The sequence below is a fragment of the Tenrec ecaudatus genome, chromosome 5 (assembly GCF_050624435.1).
Source record: "Tenrec ecaudatus isolate mTenEca1 chromosome 5, mTenEca1.hap1, whole genome shotgun sequence".
Taxonomy (NCBI): domain Eukaryota; kingdom Metazoa; phylum Chordata; class Mammalia; order Afrosoricida; family Tenrecidae; genus Tenrec; species Tenrec ecaudatus.
This window is the reverse complement of record NC_134534.1, coordinates 18,780,439-18,798,262: the sequence shown is the minus strand read 5'-3', so window position 1 is coordinate 18,798,262 and position 17,824 is coordinate 18,780,439. Positions and strand designations below refer to the sequence as shown.

Below are 17,824 nucleotides of genomic sequence, written 5' to 3'. Positions count from 1 at the left end.
ACAACATATAATTATATATTGCTTTTGTGATTAATTACTATGCTTCAATTATGTTCAATTTGTAACAATGAAAATTCATCCTGCATATCAGATACATTACGATTTGTAAAAGTAGCAAATTGACAGTTATGAAGTAGCATGAAAATAATCTTATGAGGAACTGTATCAAATGGTCTTGGCATTAGGAAGGTTGAGAACCGCAGGTCTAAAGAAAGAGAAGGTGGGTATCAATCCCACCCCTTGGGGTTGAAGTCTTATGAGTGCGTCATCACTCCTCTGGATCATCTGGGGCAGGCAGGAAGACAGGCAAGGGCGGCGGTGTGGGTGAAGGGAGCGTGGATGGATCTGCTTTGGAACTCAGCATGCCTGTGGCCGGGCGTCGGCGAGGTTCTGCAGGCTCTGAGCCCAGGGCAGGCGCTGGTACACCTCCATGCCTGCAGGCGGTGCTGTCAACTCCAACCTGGGCTTAAGGGGATGCCGCCAGTCGTGCTGCAAGGTATCTCCTGTGCAGCTGCTCTGCTGCGGCTCACGGCCTGCATACATCTCTTCTGTAACGTGGCACATGCCTTCCTACAAACCAGCCTTGCGTATTGGAATTCTGTACTCCCAAAATGCCTGGGTTAATGGGGAAAATAGAGTTGAGGCAGAAAATTCAATAGGGGTCTTGTATTTTTCTAAGCTACCATCATTTTAATATGAATTCCACTCCTTTAAGCATATTAAGTTAACAGAGAACCTTACTGTGACAAGCCATGCAATGTGCTTGGTGGGGGTGTTTATATCAAAGGATCATGACTTTTGAGCTATTGGGGACCAGGAGGCAGGTGGTGTTGAAGGCCTTGGGCTGTCACAGGTGGACGGCTGTGCTTCTCCTTTTGTCCCTTCCCCTGACCTGGCTCACGCTGGACATCTAGCTTTGTGAACTGCCTCCTCTCCCGAGGAAGCTGTTTGTATGGGTCCAAATGGGACTGGATGCCATTGTGCTTCTCAGGCCGCCTTGGGTGGGTGCTGTCGGTTCCTGGGAAAGCAGAGGTCATGGGGATGCTAACCAGCAGCTCTGATTTCTTAGGGGGTAGACCAGCATTCTTTTGTTACTTCACTGTGTACGGGAGACTAAAAAGAGGCTGTACTGGACACCGAGAGAGCTGACCGAGGTGGAAAAACCTCAGACAGTGGGAGGTTACATGCCTCAGTCACTGAAAGGTAAAGTGACAGTGGGCTGTTGGCCCAGGGGACAAGGACAGTGAGGCTGGACAGGAGACACTCTACATTGACGGGACTTGCAACTGTAGCCAGCATTGTTTTGCGGAGGCCACACGGAATAATCCAGCCAGTCGGCAATTTTATTGTGATCACTTAAGAGGTGCCAACCAGGCGGTATAAGAAAGTACATTTATAAAGTCATCTTATTTCACTGCAATTCCTGCTGAAGGAGCCTCTCTTCCGGACCTGTCCCCCAGCTGACATCAGCAGTCACAGGTCACGTGTCAAACGCAGCCTGGGTTCACTCGGTGCTGCAGGTTTGGAGAAGCTCCTTGGGAAGACGCTCCAACCGTGTCTCTGCTCTCGGCAGTCTGGGTCCTCCTACAGCCTGTAGTCTTCAGGCCTGTAAAACAAAACCAGCGTCATCAACTGTCATTTTGGTACCTGACAAAGGGAGATTAGCCGTACAATTTAGAAGGAAAGTAACTTTTCGCTGAGCAAGTTAATAAACTCTCTCAAGCCAAACCACCACCAACTGGACCAGGTAAAGACATCTTCGCAGATCCTTTGAGTACAGATGTCAGCTGCTGGTGTCCCTGTGAGACTCGGGGCAGTCACTTCCTCTGCTGCGTCTAAGTCTGTGATTCACTTACGGCGCCCTGTGGTGCTGTCGGAGCCCTGGCGGCACCGTGGTTACACTTCCTACTCCCAGAGAGCTGCGGTCTCGGAGACACACATGGGCAGGACTACTCTGTCCTGCAGGGTCACTGTGAGTCGTGGTGCTGCTGTAGGGGAACTGTTGGACTGCTAAACACAAGGTGGACAGTTCAGACCCCGCAGCTGCCCCAGGGCAGAAAGACGAGGCTGTCTGCTCCTGTAAGGACGCCAGCCGTGGAAACGGTCTGTAGGGTTGCTACGAGTCAGATTCGACTAATGGCAGTGGGCCGTTCTAGCTTCAGGCAGGATTTCACCAAGCCCTTCTTAGAGACAGGATCCTTAAGAGTTTAAAATCCATCCAAAGAAAGGGATTTATTTTTTTTAAAGGGATTTACTTTTAAAGGTAAATTTTGGAGGCATCGTTTTCTACGTTGTTATTTTATTGTGCTACATTTAATGTTCTCTGTGACATACACAACTTTAAGTAGAGAGACACCAGCTCTTTCATCTACATTTTTACATGCATATAACTGGCCTTTTCTTCATTTACATGGATGCATAGGATTAACTGCACTGGAAATTGGCCTGTAGTTAAGATAAACCAATCAATGCAGCATTTCCAGGGAAGCGTTAAAGCAGAATCATGTAGGCAGGGAAGGGCACAAGGCCAACAGCGGAGGTGATTCTGCTGTCTTCAGAGGAAAGATGGATGCATTGGAACGATGGTACTGGTGAGGAAGAATCAAAGGCCCACAGACGATCAAAATGGCCCCACAAGTCTGCCTCGGAAGTCCAGCCAGAATGCAGCCCAGCACGGATGGGGAGACTTCATCCCACATGTTATCAGGAGCGGCCTGGAGAAGGGTATCATCCATCCTCAGTCGCATACAGGGCAGCAGGGAAAGTGGACCTCCCACAGGGCGGCCTGACCCAGGAGCCGTGGCCCGGCGGTGTCTGCTCCGTGCGCACAGGCTGCGGGGTCAGAACTGACCGACAACAGCGCGGAGCAGCAACACCTCGTACATGGGTCATTGGTAGGTGCTGGTCTGATTTCGGATTTTCTGAAGGAGCTTAGAAACCAAGTCATTTAAATAGCTTTTTAAAAAACAGTCGTGAAAAGATTCGAGGTTTGAGTTCCTTGCGGAAGCAGGTGAACTGTTTCGCTGAGGCCTCTTCTCTGGCGGCTGGCTGCAGCCGCAGTGTGCGCTGTGAGCAGAGCGTCGGGGCGGCACCCCCAGCGGTGGAGCCCACAGTGGCTGAGCAGGGGAGCTCCAGACGACAGCTTCAAAGGTGACAGTCTATGTCCCGATGCCTGCCCTGGGACACCGCCGATGGGCTTCCCGTAGCAGCGGCTGTCACAGCCAGAAGGGACACAGCAGGGGCTGCCCCCTGGGTTTGTGAAACCTGGTCCCAGAAAGGAAGCTGGCATGCAAATTTGGAAGCGACCGTTTGATGTGACGGCGGCGAGTGGCTCCCACGTCTACCCGTTCGGTGTGTGACTGAGTGCGATGAACGCTGCTCCGGGGAAGAGAGAGCCGACTTGCTTGAGCAGCTGGTTCACGTAGCCGTGAAAGGGCCGGACAGCAGCGTGCTAAGATAAGAAGCCGTGGCAACGCTATTCGGTACAAGGAAGCGTGTTCAGTCCAGAGCTCGCTGTCTCCCACACCAAAGGCGGGCGCCTCCAGAACATGTGACATGCCCGTCCCGCCTTCTGACGCTCAGAAATACAACCGGAAGCGTGCGCGAAGGCGCAGTCCGTCCTGGGAGAAATGTGGACGCAAACTAAGGTTACAGGGTTCGTGAAGTCCAAGCGTGTGTCCAAGTCCCAGAGTGAGCAGAGGGGCACTCAGCACAGGAGAAGCTACGGGCAGCAGCCGTCAACGATGCGGCCAGGTCGGCAGGTGAGGTCGCCACAATTTCCGCATGCTGTGCCAAGTCTACTTGTAGGGAAAAGTGTGTGCCGCTCATCTGGTGGTGCATTCAACAGCCTCTGAGGTGCAGGGCCTGCAGGGGACGCCAGGAGCGGTGTGCACGTGTGTGTGTGTGTGTGTGTGTGTGTGTGTACGACAGAGTACGAGTCTTCAGGGAGTACTAATAGGGACAAACACACATACACACACACCCACTCTCAACCTATGAATTTAAAACTGAAAATCTTGAGCTTCTATAAGGCGCGTCAGAGAAAAATGAGGGATCAGTGAATCTCCAGAGGATTAGTCGGCAGGAGACACAATTCTTTCATGTTCTAGATGGAGCTAAACTTTCGCAGCAATGGGATACTTGGTAGCAACGATCTCTTTCACAAATACTTGCCACTAGCAGGAGACTGCTAATTAATGATGCATTTTTAAGAAAGATCTAGAATATGGAGCCATTCCTACAACAGAATTCAACATTTCGCTTCAGGAAAAATCTTGGAGGTTTGTGTTTTCCTTGGAAAATGGTGGCAAGAAACCATTTGGTTTGTGAGTGAGACGGAAGAGAAAAAGCTCATGGTCCACACTCATGGTCATGGTCCACTGGAGACATTCAGACCAGCTGGGTCAGTGGGCACCTTGATGTTTCAAGAAGGAGAACATTCAAGATCAAGTCATGAATCCATGAAATTGTATATTAATGTAATAAATCTTCCTTAGGTCTGAACTTTTGCCCACTCCTGAATAACTTTTCTCTGCACAACCCAATGAGGCATTTAAAAGACCCAAAATAAATTAAAATCTGGATAGTGAGTTAATTGTACAAATAAAAGCTTAGTTTGATTGAGTTGCATCTCAATTCTATCCATTCTATACGTGGGGTTATTTTGAATATGCCCTTGGAGGAGATCGGCTGGCCCCACGTATTTCCTGAATGAAACATGTGAGATGTACAGGGGAGGCAGATGCAGGTGACTAACACTCACTTCTGTAGGTACTATACACCCACATCACCAGAAGATGCCCACAGTCCCTTTCTAAAAACTATATTCACAGGACTGTTAAAATTTTTTTTAACTTATCATTTTTTTAACTTAAAACGAGCAGAAATTACTGTTGTATATTCCAATATTCCTTTTAAGTTCTAATGTGTGTTGGCTACAATGGTAACTAATTTGGCTTTGGTTGTTTAAATAGAGATTGCTTTTTATTTGGACCACCAATTTATCTCCAAAAAAACAGTACTGCTTACGACGACTAATTTGAGTGAAATGCTGCCCTGGAAAAGTTGAGGTCTTGGTTTAAGCCAATGCTGAGCTGATTTAAATGGGTTTGGAAAGTTGGAAAGTAACCTTGCTCCCCAAGTCCAGCTAAAAACTTGACTGAAAAGCAGCAAATTAAGTTAAGATCTTGTTGGCAAAATGTCACATGGCCGCCTAATGATTTGAAAAGGTAAACATACGTCTCTACTAGGTTTAATTCAATTCACACTGACCTAACGCATAGATTTAAGATAAAAATACCCGCCCCAGGCAGTGATCTACTACACCAGAGACAGGGTGGATCTTCAGGATGCGCAGGATTACATCTGTGCTCTCTCTGCAGGTGCTACGGTTCCCACATCAGGAATCCGTGTGCCTTTTACAAGCAGCTTGAATTGATTCCTCCTTTCAGGACAGACCATTCCGGGGACAAGAAGGTGGCCCTTGTGTTTTCTCACTGGGCGCCCCTCCCCTCCGCCCTCCCCCTCCCCGCAGGCCTACTGTGATATCAATCACAGGGTCTGAAAGGGGCACCACAGCCCAGGAGTGTGGGCTCCCATTACAAACACCTGCCTCCAGGCAGCCACTGATGCTTACACTTCTCATACGGAATTTCTCTAAGAAGGTGTGCGTTTTGCTTAAAATAATCAACAACTATGGGGACCAGTGAGACGTGAAAAGCCGATCCTGGGATCGTGGGGGAGGGAGGGCCAGTTTGATGAACGCCTCAGCCCTGGGATAATGCAACGTGATTACAGTCGAAATTGCCCCAAACACTTGGACTTTGTTTCTAAGAAAAATTCTCCTATAGAATTTTGTAACAATGAAAATTAAATAAGAAATTCCATTACCATGAGAGAGGGCATTTTATATTTTTCTGATTATTCTGGTTTCGCAATGTGTTGGCAAAAATGTTAATAATCATGGAAATAATTATTGATAGTTTAACATTTTATCAGAAGACCCAAAACAAAACAAAAAACATGTTGAGAATGAGGGGGGTCAGAGCAGAGTCCCAAAGCCCATCTGTAGACCACAGAACATCCCCTCACAGAAGGGTCACAGGGAAGGGATGAGTCAACCAGGGAGCAGTATAGCACCGACGAAACGTACAATATTCCTCTGGCTCTTTGAGACTTCCTCACCACCCCCCACCCACCCTTTTTTTTTTAAAGCTTTTGTGAGGTTTTATTTCTAACCAAAGCTTGTATATCTTTGGGGGCATGCAAGCCTCCTGATTACAGATAATGACCTACGTCACAGGAAGAAGGGGTTGTAACGTAGGCAATACAAGCAATAGGCGGGGGATGACATAGGGGTATACACGCAATGACTCCAGTCCTGCCTTTCACTGCGGGCTAGACTGGAGTGCGTACACAGGCACAGATAAGAGCTCAAGTCACACAGAATTCAGGTCACATAAACCCCTCAGGAACAAAAATGGGAGTAGTGAGATCAGGAGGGTAGGGGGAAGAGGGAAGGAACCAACTGCAATGATCAACACATACCCCCCCACCCACTAGGGGGGGTGAACAACAGAAACGTGGGTGAAGGGAGACAGTGGTTGGTGTAAGACATGAAAATAATAATAATTTATAATTTATCAAGGGGTCACAAGGGTGGGAGGTGGGGAGGGGGAAAAAAAGGGGAGCTGATACCAAGGGCTCAAAATAGAAAATGTTCAGAAAATGATGATGTCAATAAGAGCTGTAAGAGCCCCCAATAAAATAATCTTAAAAAAGAAAAGAATATTAACCTTTGTTAAGAGATTGAAATTAACAAGCAGACTCTCAACAAGTATAGCACTTAATTATTATATAAACAGTACTGTTGGTGATCTCCCACGTTTAAAGTTCAGTCAGACAACAACACAGTGTGGTCTGTCAAAAGCCCCGGCCTGTCATGCAAAGCTATTGGACTTATATTAGGCCAAGGTATTAACAGCTCCAATGAGCAGATGGGCATTTTAACAGGAAAACGATCGTTTACTTCTGTTGCTGAGGCGACAGGAGACCCGGAGCAGGCTGCGTGTGTGCTTATGCACAGGACATCCAGGCCCGTCTGTGTAAGTCCTGTCTCTGCAGACTCACCAGCGCCCCATCGACCTGGATTCCAGCCAGCCCGTTCTACAGGAAGACCGCATTCTTGGTACTGCTAGCTGGGCGGAACAGAAGTGGATTTCAAGCAGGTTCCTGCTCCAAAAGGAAGATTCTCTCGGAGAGGCAACAATGAGGGATGCCATTTTTAACGATGGCCTTGTATGGTTTGTCACCTATTGTAATCAGTGCTCAGGTACATCACATTTCATATTAGAAGTATCTGAAGAGGCAAACAAGTAAAACGGGGTGGTCCAATAAGGGGCGCATGAACAGTGAGGCTATTTGAATGCGATTAATTCAAATCCAGACTTCCATTCCTTAGGCTGGAAATGGTGCAAGTGCTCAAGGCCGTCGGGGGCCCTGGCTACTGCTGCAGAGCACACAGATGGAGACCTTTCTCTTCACGGCAGGAAGTTTCCTGGCCAGCCCTGAACTCAGAGGTCACCTCTTTGTCAGACACCAAGCTTCTGGTGAATCCAAATCCACTGTTGCAGGCCCTGTGCGCCCCGGTGATAGAGACTGCCTGGACGGGTGCAGTGTCAGGGATGTATGCTGAGTGACGGGAACCCGCAGCGCAGGCTGGTAGCCTTACAGTCCAGTCGGCATCAAGCACGGCAGTATTTGAGGGAAACCCACTTTAATGGAGCAGAAAGGCCAGGCTGGGCATCTAATGCATTTTCCTGCCACCGGGACTCAAATGAAACAGAAGGGCAGGGAAATCCATTCCCTGAGTAGTCACTCCAAAAGGCTTCAAGTGACTCTAAGCTTCTCCAAGTCTGCTTCAACACACTGACAACCCGCTATTCTCCATCTAGTGCCAAGGATGAAGTGAACCAAAGCCATTTTCAAGGGGAAGAAAACCAAGAGTTTATTACTAGCAGAACTGCACTACAAGAAACGCTGAAAGAAGTCCTTTAGGTTAGATGGCTTTGGAGAAGCCGGGACCCTCCTATATAAGTGCTGAATCAAGAAGAAGCACACATGTAAACAGGAACGAAGGAAATAATAACACAGCCACATGCACGGATACAGAGGCTGCAACACTGGGCTCGAACGTAACAACTGTGCAGCCGGCACAGGACGGGGCCGTCTTCCTCCCTGTGGTACGTAAGGGAGCTAAGACTTGGAACCAGCTCTACGGCCTGAAATGTAAGGGCCAGAGAAGAACAGAAGCCCCGGCGGCACATCCGTGAAGGATAGCCTACGTGCCAGGTGCTGGCCAGGAGGTCAAACCCCTCAGCGGCTCTGCAGGAGAAACAACCATGGGCTTCTGCTCCCGACACCGCAGCCTCAGAAACCCTCCAGCACAGCTCTGCTGTCAGCCGGGCCACTGGGCTGGCACCCGACAGTAGCAGACCAAGAGCAGGGGAGAGTTCAGCGGCGTGACTAGTTGAGTCCGTCTCAAACCCGCTATCTCTAGAATTGTGCAGGGGAGTGGGAAATCTCTAGGCTGAAGATGTAAGTTAGGGCAACCCCCAAACACGAGAGCTTTGCAAGAGGCCATGCAAATTTAGACGGGAGACAGCATGGGCAGTCCAGTCCACTTCATGGACCTGTGGAAGAGGGAGTGATGTGCCAGACAGACATCACCCTGCCGAACTGTTTCTCTATTTGCACCAAGACTACAAGCATCACAGAGGAGGGGCTTTTAGCGTCTGGTAAAACACCCACTCATGTGGTTTAGATCAATGTCAATTCATTGATCACCGCAACAGTCTTTAGTCAGCCCAGGTGCCGCCAGTCCATACACGATGCCTGATAATCATAGGCATCTAGGGGTGGCATTACACCCACTTAGCAAGGTCTTTAACTTACAGGTTTTCAAAATCTTAAAATTGAGCATTTGCAGGGAGGGGCTGCAAAGTTCCCAAGGTGGGGGGTGGTGGAGGGAGTATACGTTCCCCACATCAAGAACCCGATGACATTGTTGAGTATCTAGGTAAAGCACACACACACACACACACACACGAACCCGATGACATGGTTGAGTATCCAGGTAAAGTACACACACACACACACACGGACACACACACACATACACACACACAATATCCAGGTAAAGCGCACGCGCGCACACACACACAGGAAGAAGGAGCAAGGACAGACTTACGGTGACCACACTCTGGGGAAAGCGTCTATTTCTTCCTGTGTGTACTCATCGAGACGCCGGGGCACTCTGCGCGGTTGAGGAAGCTCTTCTACTATATTTTTTAGAATATCCTCTGGAATGTCCTACATTAAAACAAACAAGTGGGTTTTAACTTTCTTGCGTGTCTTTTTCAGTGAGTCAGTGTCAAAAAGGCTCATGGCTTTTCACCTGGACGAGCATATGCACTGGCTCGACTGCTTCCAGGGCCAACCCCTTTCCACCAGTATGTGAGGCTGTTACGTCGAGCTGGATACATAAGGGTACCCAGTACATAAGGGCAAGTAAAAAGTTTACAACCTCTAAAGGCTGCATCTCTTCAGCCAAACTGCTGGCCTCCCGCTCAGACTCTAAGGCTTCAGCAAGCCCTGGGGATCACTCAAAAATCCGGGGAACGACAGCAGCTAACACTGATTGTCCAGCCCTGCCAAAGCACTCTATGTGATCTCACCAACCCTATACACCTTCTAGAACAGCAAAGTGTGCATCTGCCAGTATTGGGGAGTACAGCAGAGATTCTCTAAGGACAGAGCGAGGACCTATGGCTGCATGTCCGTTTCACAGACGAGGAAGAAGATATCCAGAGAAACAGACATAATAAGCCCATGTCCATCAACTCAACTCACTGCCATTGAGTCGATGCCAATCCATAGGAACCCTGTGACAGCGCAGGGCAGAAAAGTCCCTGAGAGCTCCTGAGACTGGGTCAGGATGGGAGTAGAAAACACTATTTTTTTCCCCAAGGAGTAGCTGGGGGTTTCAAACTGCAGACCTTGTGGTTAGCAGCCCAATGTGTAACTACTACGCTACCAGGGTCCTGGAGCAAATGTAGGGCAGGGATTCAAATCCAGGGAGACTAATTCTTTACTGTGGACCCAATCGTTTTTGTTAAAGAGGCCCTGGGATACATTGTATTTTACCTAAGAAGAAAGATTAAGCCTTCAAAACAGTAGAACAATAATTAATAAAGATATCTTTACCAACTTTTCTATAGCTGGATACATTTGGCGTAGGAACGCGTATTCTACAGCTAAAGCTAAATCAGGGAAAATAATCCACAGTCCAAAGTTAAGTTAGCAATTCATGAAGCACACAAGTTCCGCTACTCGTCACCTAAGAAAGTAAGCTTTCCTTGTAGTTGATGAAACTACTAATGAGTCCCCTTAATTAGCGAGCAGCTGCTCCTGGCTCCCTGTTCAAAAAAGTAATTATCAAAATAAGGAATAGAAATTCCGGGCTTTGGGGTTTTAGCCTAGTGACAGCTCCTTTCATAGAGTAAAGACGCAAATGATTAATTATAATTATAGTTCACCCATTTAAAAAATTGAAACTAGATTTCAGATGTTGAATTACGAGCCATTGAAAATAATTCTATGGCAATGACTTAGAGCACAAGGAAACATTTAACTGGGATCTGGGAGACGGCCTGGCACCATGACCAACGGCACTCACCTCATCGGGAAAGAGGTGCAGCCTCTGCATTGCCGTTCTTCTGTGGAGGTTTTTGGGCAGCATTCCATAGATAGCTAGTTTCACGATCTGGAAGAGGTGCATGTAGACATAGGACTCGATAAGAAACACGTGAGAAAGGGGGAACCGATCACAGTAATCTACCTACAACCCCCCTCCCAGGGGGACGGAGAATGGAAAAGTGGGTGAAGGGAGACATCATCGGTCAGTGTAAGACATGAAAAAATAATAATAATTTATACATTATCAAGGGTGTGTGAGGGAGGGAAGGAGAGAGGGGAGGTGGGGCAGGGAGGGGAAAAAGTGAGCTGATACCAAGGGCTGAAGTGGAAAGAAAATGTTTTGAGAATGATGATGTCAACAAATGTACAAATGTGCTTCACACAGTGGATGGATGTATGGATTGTGATAAGTTGCATGAGTCCCCAATGAAATGATTAAAAACAATAAAATGTAAAAGTTCAAAAAAAGAAACACATGAGCTGGATGTAGACGGCAAACATAATGAGGATCAGCGACAAGCATGTGTGGGCTAAATAGGAACATGAAAGGCATGAAACTGAGACCCAACCGAATTTATGGTAGCAACAGAACAGGCGGTTTTGTATTTGCACACTAGACTCATACAGTACATTGATTGCCAGGCTCTTCCTGTGGACTTTAGGGTTTATTTAGAACAACTGGGAAAGGCAGAGGTGAAAGGTCACCGTGCACTGGACAGTAGTAGGGAGAGCCGAAGCTTGGATAGCCACCTGTGGCTCCTCGTGGCTCTAGCTGATTTTGGCAGGGGTGGTAACGGGGTGGGGTGTGATGGGGTAGGGGTCAGTGGACTTCATTCTGTTTTCTCCAGGTGGGAGATCAAGAGATTCCCAATTCATACACTAAGCTTGGCCACACAGTCATCAGATTGGCTACTCTATAAATTACAAATGTCCAACAACAGTAATGGTGAAAACTTATTGAAAATGCTATTGCACCATGGCTGTCTTGTGTGTGAAGCTATAAAGCAGTAATGTAGTAACTGCGCTGATGGATAAACAGATTTAGTAAGGTTACTTCCCAAATTCCGTAAGCGGTGATGCTGGCATTCAAAGCAGGGCCTTATTGCCAGACACAGGGTCTGACTGACAAGTCCACCGAGCTCCTCTCTCGGAGTCATGGCGAAGATAACGGTCTCCCACACAGCACACTGCCCTTCCCACAATTCACTTTCCCCTTTAGGTCATCCTCACTGTAGACGTGCAGGAGATTCCATCTCTATCTCAAGAGGAGCCTACAGGGTATCACCCTCGCTCCAGTCTCCCAGCAGCTGTTCAGCAGCGAATGTCTACAAACAGACCACAGACTCTTCATGAACATAAACCACTGGTAGAGACTCTCGGAAAGTTAAATCAATTTTATTGTCTGCCCTCATATTCCAGGGGTATCATGTGCTGCACACTAAAGTGAAGTGCACTCACATAATTTAAGTGAGAAGAGGTGGCTACCCTAGGAGCATTTCTAGTTCCTGTAGAGCAGGCGTCCTCAAACTGCGGCCCGCCGAGGACACTTATCCGGCCCGCTGGGTGTTTCTGCCCCGTTTTGTTTTTTGACTTCAAAAGAAGATATCTGCAGTGTGCACAGGAATTTGTTCATAGTTTTTTAAACAATGCACCGGCCCCCGTTTAAAAGCGTGAGGACCCGTTTTTAGAGCATACAACCTTTCACTGCCTACAAAAGCTAATGGTGCATAGTATTTCTTTTCCATCTATGGTCTAAAACACCATGCGCTGGAGAGTTACAAGGCAAAACTCAATTCTTCATTCCTGCAATGCTTTTCAAGCACTAATAGTTACGTGTGGCCAGTACAGACATAGAACAATATTTCCATGATCACAGAAGTTTCTATTGAACACACTGAGTAAGAAGGAAACTGAAGTTGCATGGAAGCAATCCATCCACCGACCAGTGGATCATGCAGACACCAGTTTCCATGAACCTGAGGCCAGAAAAACCAGATGGGACCCAGCTACCCCTACCAAGGGCTCCGAAAAGGGCTTTAGACCATCCTGGACAAAGTGGGAGAGAACAGCAAAGAGGCCAGGCTGCTGGTCCAACAGCCATAGGTAAACCCTCAAGACGATGGCCGTGGTCACCCTTCACGTCTAGAAAAGAACTCACCCCACGGCTTCATTTCAGCCAAACAGTAGGTCTACAAGGAGACCAAAAACACTAGTGAGATAGGAACATCTTACACAGTCACCTCACTGAGGTCAAACGGGCAGCACTGACCCAAGGACACACTCCAGAAGGATCAGGAAAGGAGGAATGCAAACAGGAAGCAAAGGGAAGAAAGAGGATACGCGACTGTGTGTGGGTGTGGTGAAATCAATGCCGTGTTGTGGTAACTCCCACCAAACGGCGAGGTGAGAGCAGGCAAACCAGGGGCAGGAAGTCTAGTAAGTCAGCGTGGCCACTGGGTGAGTCATTGCAGAAGCAGGAGCAGAAAGAAGCAGGAGTGAAACATGACCAAGAACCCTCCGTGGAGCACCAGCAGAGCAGCAGCATCAACCCCTGAGACACAGCAGAAGAGCCAGGCTTTGTGGCCCACAGAATGGGCCAGCGGGTGCCTGTGGCAGGAGGGTCCTGCAGAGCGCTGTGCCCCCTGGGCATTTATCAGCCCCAACGCAGTCTTGAAGGGACCCTGCTGGTGTAACTGGACATGCATTGGGCTGCTAACCTCGAGATTAGCAGTTCATAACCACCTCTGTCTACATATCGATGACAGATGAGGCTTTCTATTCCTGTAAAGGTTTATAGCCTCAGAAACGCAAAGGAGTGTCCCATCGATGTACCGTGAGTCAGAACTGACTTGATGGGGGTGAGATTTTTTTTTTTTTAATGAAGCTTTTAACCTGCCCCAGCGAGGCAGAGACCAAGGGAAAATGTGTCTGAGGCCAACGACCAGTGAGACAGGCCTATTCGCATGGCTGAGAAGTGGTACCACAGGCAAAAGAAATGCAGCCTTAACATCTTGCAACCAGTGCGGTTTCTCTACTAAATGGCGCAGTGTTCAGTATTGTCAGTGGGTCCTGTGTGGTCAAGGCAACAGATGACTGAAGGAAGCCGAGGAATGGAGGACGGTGGGAAGGGTGGCTGGTGTCAGAATGCGGCGAGCAAGGAGAGAGCAGAGGCGGTCCGGCCGTGGCACCACAGGAGTCACCCTGGGGGCAGCAAGGAGGTGACTTTTCCTTCCCCATCGCTGGAGGAAGCCAGACGTGGCCCCCAGGCCATTTCTTCAGTGGGAACGGCAATCATGCGTCTGAACTGTTGAACAGAAAGCTTATCTACTCTGCAAACCTGCTCCCAATTCATAATCAACAGTTCAACAGATGTGCAAACACTGATTTAGAGATTCCTCTTTAGACTTGGTTAAAAGTCCAAGTCTAGGCTGACCTAAGCCTGCTCAGCATCTTTTCTGGGTAAGTTGGTCATTAAACTCCCTGCAGACCTCTGCGCTATCAAGTGAACTACAATAGCAGGTAACACAGCATTGGGGTTTCATGTTCTTAAAACGTCTTAATTGTATTTACTTAAACCACAAAGTTAATATTAAAAAAAATGTCCCCTATTACAAAACACAACCACAAAACTCAAAGAAAGGAAAGCTGGGGGATGTGAAAAGGTTATAAGCTAATAAGGGAAGGGGAAAGGGGCATATAAATACATTCACAGTAAGTAAATAAATGTGACATAAATTTACAAACTATTTTAGCTGCACAGAACTAAGCATATGTTCTAAAGAACCCGGAGCCTGGCCAAGCAGAACGAAAGAAGAAACATCCACATGTTCGGCTGCCGCGTGGGTCCCGACAGGCCGAGCAGAGCTGCTCCACCACGGGGCTTCGAGGCGGTCATCTGTACAAGGCAGGCTGCCTCGTCTCTCTCCCTCAGAGCAGCCGGTGGGATTGAACCTCGGACAGCAGCCGAATATATAACCACTACTCCACTAGAGCTCCTCAAAGACAGAATAAGGGAAGGCTAAAAAATGCTCCAGCCCCTCCTCGTGTATCTGTAGCAGGACAAGTGTATTTGTGTCACACGAAATAATGTTACTACACTTCAGGAGCAAAGTATGACGAGGAAACTCAAACCAAGTGCAGACAGAGCAGGTCACGGGCACACGGGAAGGCCAGCTCCACACTTTCATTTGAGATGAGAATGAACCGACTGCTGTGCACTTGGGGGGAAAAGGAAGTATCTACCAACCGGAAGTACTTAATAACAAACGGTTTAAACACACTGCCTTTTACAAATGATAATCAAGACCATACTGATATCAGGAAGTCGCATTATGAAACGAATCCTCCCAAAGACATCAACCCAAGTCCTGGTTACCGTCTGCTCCCAACAACAGTGTTTAAATCAGAAGCTAACTGACCTTCTGCCACAATAATCCACCCTTTTTGAAAATATGAAATAAAGACTTTAAGAACATTAAAATCCTTTAATGTGATAATCATTCAAATGGATTCCAGAATGAAATTTCTTATCAAACATTTTATAATGCCTTGAAATCCTTGCTCATAAAATAAAATAATCTGAACAGATGTTGTTATCCTGTGCCAGTCTTATTAGAAAGTGGAACCAGACTGCCCCCTAGTGTTCATTTAGCACGCTTCAATCACATGGAACTCACTTCAAGGTAGTTAGAGAGTGCTGTAGTACAGTCATGGTGTATACTATTAGAAGTCTGCATACTTTGTTTTCCTTGCTTTTACTTTTATTAGCTTATATTTTAAGCTTAATTTACTCCTGAGTTCTAGGTTTTCTGCTTCCAAAGTTTCTTTTAGGACGTCTTTTTCTTCTGCGCCACCTCCTCTACTGGTCTAGGAGCAACCTGTTCCTTTTCAGTGAGGATGCTCTCAACGTGGCAGGGGGAGCTCATGGGTTAATCCAGCCAGGAGCTCTGTAAGTCCGGAGGCGCATCTTGGGGGCTTTGTTCACCTGGATGTGCTCAATGAACAAAGAATCCACATCTAAACCCTTCAATTCAATATGATTCTCAGCAATTTTAAGCATATGAGCAAAAAACCAGCACTCTTTTGGGGCCTGGTTTACTGGCCTAGGTACACCTGCCAACCCCACTACTGTACCACCAGAAGGGCACACACTGCTTCGGCCAAGTGACGTCTTTCAAATACTCGGTGGCTTTCCTAAGTGGACTCAGAGATTGGACCGTCTTGAGCTGCATGATTTTGTGGGGTTTTCTGGGTCTGCTCAGGAGTGAACCAGTTTGGCAGATCACCTCAGGCTGCTACATTTTAATACCAGTGTATGCACATCTAGATATTCAAAATATGATACTTATTTGATCTTTAATAGTTGAAAAATATACTAGTTGTATAGCAGACCATTAAACATTTTTCTGTGAAACAATTTCTGAGCATGTTTTTATAAAATAGGTATGATGTAAAAAATAAAACAGAAATAGCAAAGCATGAAACTTAAATGTATCTCCAGTGTTAGTATAATAAACTATTTACAACCTCCTTTACCAAGAAAATTTCAGGCAGTACACTAATCAATTGGCTGTGTCCTGACAACACATGGCTAATTTTTCACTCACCACTTTATGGATCTAAAGGAGCCCTAATGGCGAAGTGGGTTCTGCATGGGCTGCTAACCCCAAATTTACCTTTCTTTTGGGGCTCGGACTCTGTATCCATCTTAGGTTAGTATAGCACCATGTACCTTCCAGCCTTCCAAAAGCTAAGTAAATCTCTACTGAAGGTATTCACCAAAATTTTTTCTTTTTATAAAAGCACAGGTCTCAAAGAATTTCCACTAACGAAAGCTCAAGATATATATTATAGGTTTATTAAATATCCCAAGGAGAAACAATCAACTACACGTCCACAGAAAACACAAATATTAGGAGCACATTATCTATTTAAGAAGGAACCTCATGTATGAACCCCCAATAAAATGATTAAAAAAAAGAAAGAAGAAAAATCTCAAAAATGTTATAGGAAAGTCCTGTTTCCTTTTAATTGTTTTCCCATAAAATTAAAAAGACCCCGTCACACCTTCAAAGGCAGCTTACCATATTCAAGGTTTCAAAAATCCAAAGGGCGTCATCCTTTGACTAAGATGGGAAGCAAATAAAAGCAACTAGAAAATGCACAGAAATGAAAGAGAAGGCAACTGATGTAGTAGCGCGCGCAGTGCAGCCTGGACGGAGAGTTTGTAACTCTGGATGGCAGCTACAACGGAAGCGCCGGAAGACTGAGAAAAACTGCATCTGAATCCGCCTACGGTCAATAAATGATAAAAGGCACGCTCGACTTACAGCCACTGGATCCTTCCGGTGCAGTTGCGCAGCCGTGACTTGTGTAAATCCTCCCGGGTACCTGTGAAAAGCAGCACAAATGGTAAAGGTGGAGGCGGCCACGGTACAGTCTTCGCACACCGAACATTGCTTCAATGACTGTTTATTCAAGTTATTTTCACTGTAACATCCTAATTGTTCCTACAACCGTGTGCCGTTCATTAAGTATTGTAAGAAGGCTACTGGAAAGATCCCCGTCATTGGTCAACAACTGTTCCATAAAGCTTTAGGTCTTGAAACGTTTTTTGCAGATCTGTATTTCCATGGGGACTTTAAGTTGTTCGCCACACATTCTCTCATTTTATTTTCAGGGCGGCTTTTTTAATGGCTTGCAATTAAAAGAACAAAAAGCTAGGATATTTTGCAATTCTTGCCAAAGTATCTTTTTGAGCTGGGTAGAAGGTGTGGACACCATGTCGGTTATCCCACGTGGTCTTGATGTCAAGCTCAAATTCAAACAGATGACGATTTTTCAGTTCCAGGTGGTGAAAGGCCACAGAGGTGAAGAAGATCATTCTGGATCTAAGTTGTAAAATATGAATGCTCTGTGTTCGTATCAAACACAGACGGCAAATTGGAGATTAAAAAAAGAGATTGGGGTAATATAGGGCGCATCTTAGTAACTTGGGTACACCAGACTCAGGTCTAGAATATCTACATACCAGAGGCCCCTGTATAAAACCAGGCAACTCATTTTCCCT

At 46.8% G+C, this 17,824-nt stretch overlaps 1 protein-coding gene across 1 annotated transcript in view; it reads right to left on the bottom strand.

Moving 5' to 3' along the window:
* Positions 1-1,324: 1,324 nt before the first annotated feature.
* Positions 1,325-17,824, bottom strand: part of MRPL13 (mitochondrial ribosomal protein L13) — a 31,119-nt gene continuing 14,619 nt past the window's right edge. Inside the window, exons 4-7 of the mRNA XM_075549321.1 lie at positions 17,085-17,145; positions 10,736-10,822; positions 9,248-9,369; positions 1,325-1,606 (exon numbers count right to left, since the gene is read on the bottom strand). Of these exons, the coding sequence (XP_075405436.1) occupies positions 1,585-1,606; positions 9,248-9,369; positions 10,736-10,822; positions 17,085-17,145 (292 nt within the window). The 3' untranslated portion in view covers positions 1,325-1,584. The remainder of the gene's footprint in view (positions 1,607-9,247; positions 9,370-10,735; positions 10,823-17,084; positions 17,146-17,824) is intronic.